Raw genomic sequence first — 3,379 nt, forward strand, 5'->3', positions numbered from 1 at the left:
TCTCACCAAAACCAAAGTCCCAGTATTTATTTATTTTTATGTCATGCTGTGTACGACTGCATGTGCTTCATTGTTAAACTGGAACACCAGTCAGTCCTGTTACACATTAACTAGTTCTCCAAACCGACACAGTTCATTTTTTGTTTTTTCTTGTACAACTCACTAATGAACAAAACAGACGAAGCTCAGCTTGTAATCTAAATGTGCCAACAGATGTGTGTTTACTTAGTTTTTTGTTTTTCAGTGAAGACTCACTCACAGCATCCTGCAGTGGACCAGGGTCCTTCTGACTGACAGCCAGCACCACAGACCTTATCTTCACCCTCTGCTCCTCAGCTGCACTTGGTCACTCTGAAACTGGGACAGGAGGAGCCCAGTCACCAAAAACCCTTCCTCGGTCCGGACCGCCGGTACCGATCAGTCCGCCTGTGGACTGAGGACTGACTACCTGCAGAGTAACACCCTCAGTTTGTCATGTGCTTTATTTATGGGCTGTATTTGGTCNTTTTAAAACTTGGTTAGTTGGACAGTTTTTGCAGTGTACACATATTTATAACTTTGGCTTTTTTTTAGACTTGGTTAAAAAAATAAAAATAAAAAAAAGTTAGATACTAAGCTGCATCGTGATAAAATGTAATGATATCCAGCCCTGATGCAAGTCTATCATTGTGTGGATTTGTCACAATAAAAACCAATCCCACCTTCCTTTGAGCATCACTACTTTAACACACGCTGAAGGGAAAAACTAACATCAATAATTTACACGTACAAAATCTCCTTTTACTCAGAACCAAATAAAAGTCACACTGTAAAGACAGTCTTAGCTTAAAACTTAAAGAAAACACAACGAGGAAGTTCAGGTTCAAACTGAGGCAGAAACCTACTGAGAGGACAGAGTTAGACAGAAGCTGGAGGTTGGTGGAGGTGTTGGTTTGTTAATGTGTGTGTGTTTGTGTGTTTGGGGGGTGGGGGGTAGAGGGTCAGACCAAGTCCTGACTGAAGCCTGCACAGTTCATCCCAGTCCAGCTTTAAGCATACTGGAACTGCTCTGAAAACTCCGTGTACTCCTGCGTGTACTGCTCGGTGGCTGCATACTGGCCGTCACCGGCGTCGTACTGGCCATCCCCTTGTGCAAACTCATCATCCAATGGCGCGCACTCATCATCCAATGGCGCACACCCATCTTCAGCCGAAGTGTGCCAGTCTTCAGCTGAGCTGCATTGATTATCTGCAGGTGTGTGCTGGTTAGCGCCACCCTGTGGTTGTTCTGCCGGGTGTTGGTCCTCTGCAGGCTTCAGACCAGATTTCTTCATTCTGGAAAAATACAAATAAACATGGAGACATTTCAATCGTAAGAAAAGGTCGTCTGTACTGATCCTCAAAGGAGGCAGTGCCACTGTGAKCTGGCTTTAGTTCTTATCACTGAACGTCAACGGTGTAATTATAATAAATAAGGGTATTTATAGGTTTATAACAACGATGTGTCACCATATGACGTTTAATTCTAACAGGTATTTTAGCAACAATAAGGTGCTGTTTGAATGTGCTAAACTTGATTATATTTTGAACCATACTGAGCAATAAGTGTACTGTGATAAATGAAATTCAATAAATGTGAAAAATTAACTACAAGGTGGCTGACTGAGAACATTTGTTTATAGTGTAACAGACGTATTAAATTACATTTTTCGCCCTTTTCATTGTGAATGTTGCAGTTTTGTTTCATCAGTCCCACAAACTTTGAGGCTTGTCAACATGAATTTAGCGCCTTCCTGTCGTTTTTTTTTTTTAATCAACAGTGAAGACCTCATGAGTCTTCTTCCAARGAGCACATTATGATTTAAAATTAAACTGATGGTGCTCTCAGAAAGTGATGTAATTTTGAGCTTGGAGTGGAGCTACAAGGGCACATTTTACTTTTTTCTTCAATTAATACCAGCCATCTGATAAATCTGGGGTCGCATTTCCTCCTGCAGCCACATTCTAGGACAGTGGTATTTGAGCCACCACTCTGCATGTCTAAGCTGTTTATCAGCTTTGACTGAATGAGTGATTGACAGGTTCCTGCAGAACTCAAAAACACATTGATAACATGCAGAGTAGTGGCCCTTGAGGACCACGATTGGACACCACTGTTTGAAGAGTGTGGCCAAAGTCACCTCAACCACATACACTCATCGGCCACTTTATTAGGTACACCTTGCTAGTACCGGGTTGGACCCCCTTTTGCCTTCAGAACTGTCTTAATCCTTTATGGCATAGGTTCAACAAGGTGCTGGAAGCATTCCTCAGAGATTTTGGTCCATATTGACATGATAGCATCACACAGTTGCTGCAGATTTGTCAGCTCCACATTCATGATGTGAATCTCCCGTTCCACCACATCCCAAAGATGCTCTATTGGATTGAGATCTGGTGACTGTGGAGCCATTCCAGTACAGTGAACTCATCATTGTCGTGATCAAGAAACTAGTGAGATTATTCATGCTTTTGCTTTATGCTGCTGGAAGTAGCCATTAGAAGAAGGTACACTGTGGTCATAAAGGGATGGACATGGTCAGAAGATGGTACACTGTGGTCATAAAGGGATGGACTTGGTCAGAAGACGGTACACTGTGCTCATAAAAGGGATAGACATGGGCAGAAGATGGTACACTGTGGTCATAAAGGGATGGACATGGTCAGAAGATGGTACACTGTGGTCATAAAGGGATAGACATGGTCAGAAGATGGTACACTGTGGTCATAAAGGGATAGACATGGTCAGAAGATGGTACACTGTGGTCATAAAGGGATGGACATGGTCAGAAGATGGTACACTGTGGTCATAAAGGGATAGACATGGTCAGAAGATGGCACACTGTGGTCATAAAGGGATGGACATGGTCAGACAAAGGTACAATGTGGTCATAAGGGATAGACATGGTCAGAAGATGGTACACTGTGGTCATAAAGGGATAGACATGGTCAGAAGATGGCACACTGTGGTCATTAAGGGATGGACATGGTCAGACAGATGGTACACTGTGGTCATAAAGGGATAGACATGGTCAGAAGATGGTAAACTGTGGTCATAAATGGATGGACATGGTCAGAAGATGGTACACTGTGGTCATAAAGGGATAGACATGGTCAGAAGATGGTACACTGTGGTCATAAAGTGATGGACAAGGTCAGAAGATGATACACTGTGGTCATTAAGGGATGGACATGGTCAGACAAAGGTACACTGTGGTCATAAAGGGACAAGATGGTACACTGTGGTCATAAGGGGATAGACATGGTCACAAGACGGTAAACTGTGGTCATAAGGGGATAGACATGGTCACAAGATGGTACACTGTGGTCATAAGGGGATAGACATGGTCACAAGACGGTA

General features: G+C 43.0%; 1 protein-coding gene across 1 annotated transcript; it reads right to left on the reverse strand.

The window, feature by feature from the left end:
• Window positions 1-694: 694 nt before the first annotated feature.
• On the reverse strand, window positions 695-1,314 carry LOC106522036 (zinc finger protein 346; the record flags this gene model as incomplete). Its single annotated transcript, XM_014014878.1, is given in 1 exon segment — window positions 695-1,314. A coding segment is annotated over 1 exon segment (286 nt), but the record flags the coding sequence as incomplete, so codon positions are not given.
• Window positions 1,315-3,379: the final 2,065 nt, after the last annotated feature.

This window comes from Austrofundulus limnaeus, unplaced genomic scaffold, assembly GCF_001266775.1.
Source record: "Austrofundulus limnaeus strain Quisiro unplaced genomic scaffold, Austrofundulus_limnaeus-1.0 Scaffold120, whole genome shotgun sequence".
NCBI lineage: Eukaryota > Metazoa > Chordata > Actinopteri > Cyprinodontiformes > Rivulidae > Austrofundulus > Austrofundulus limnaeus.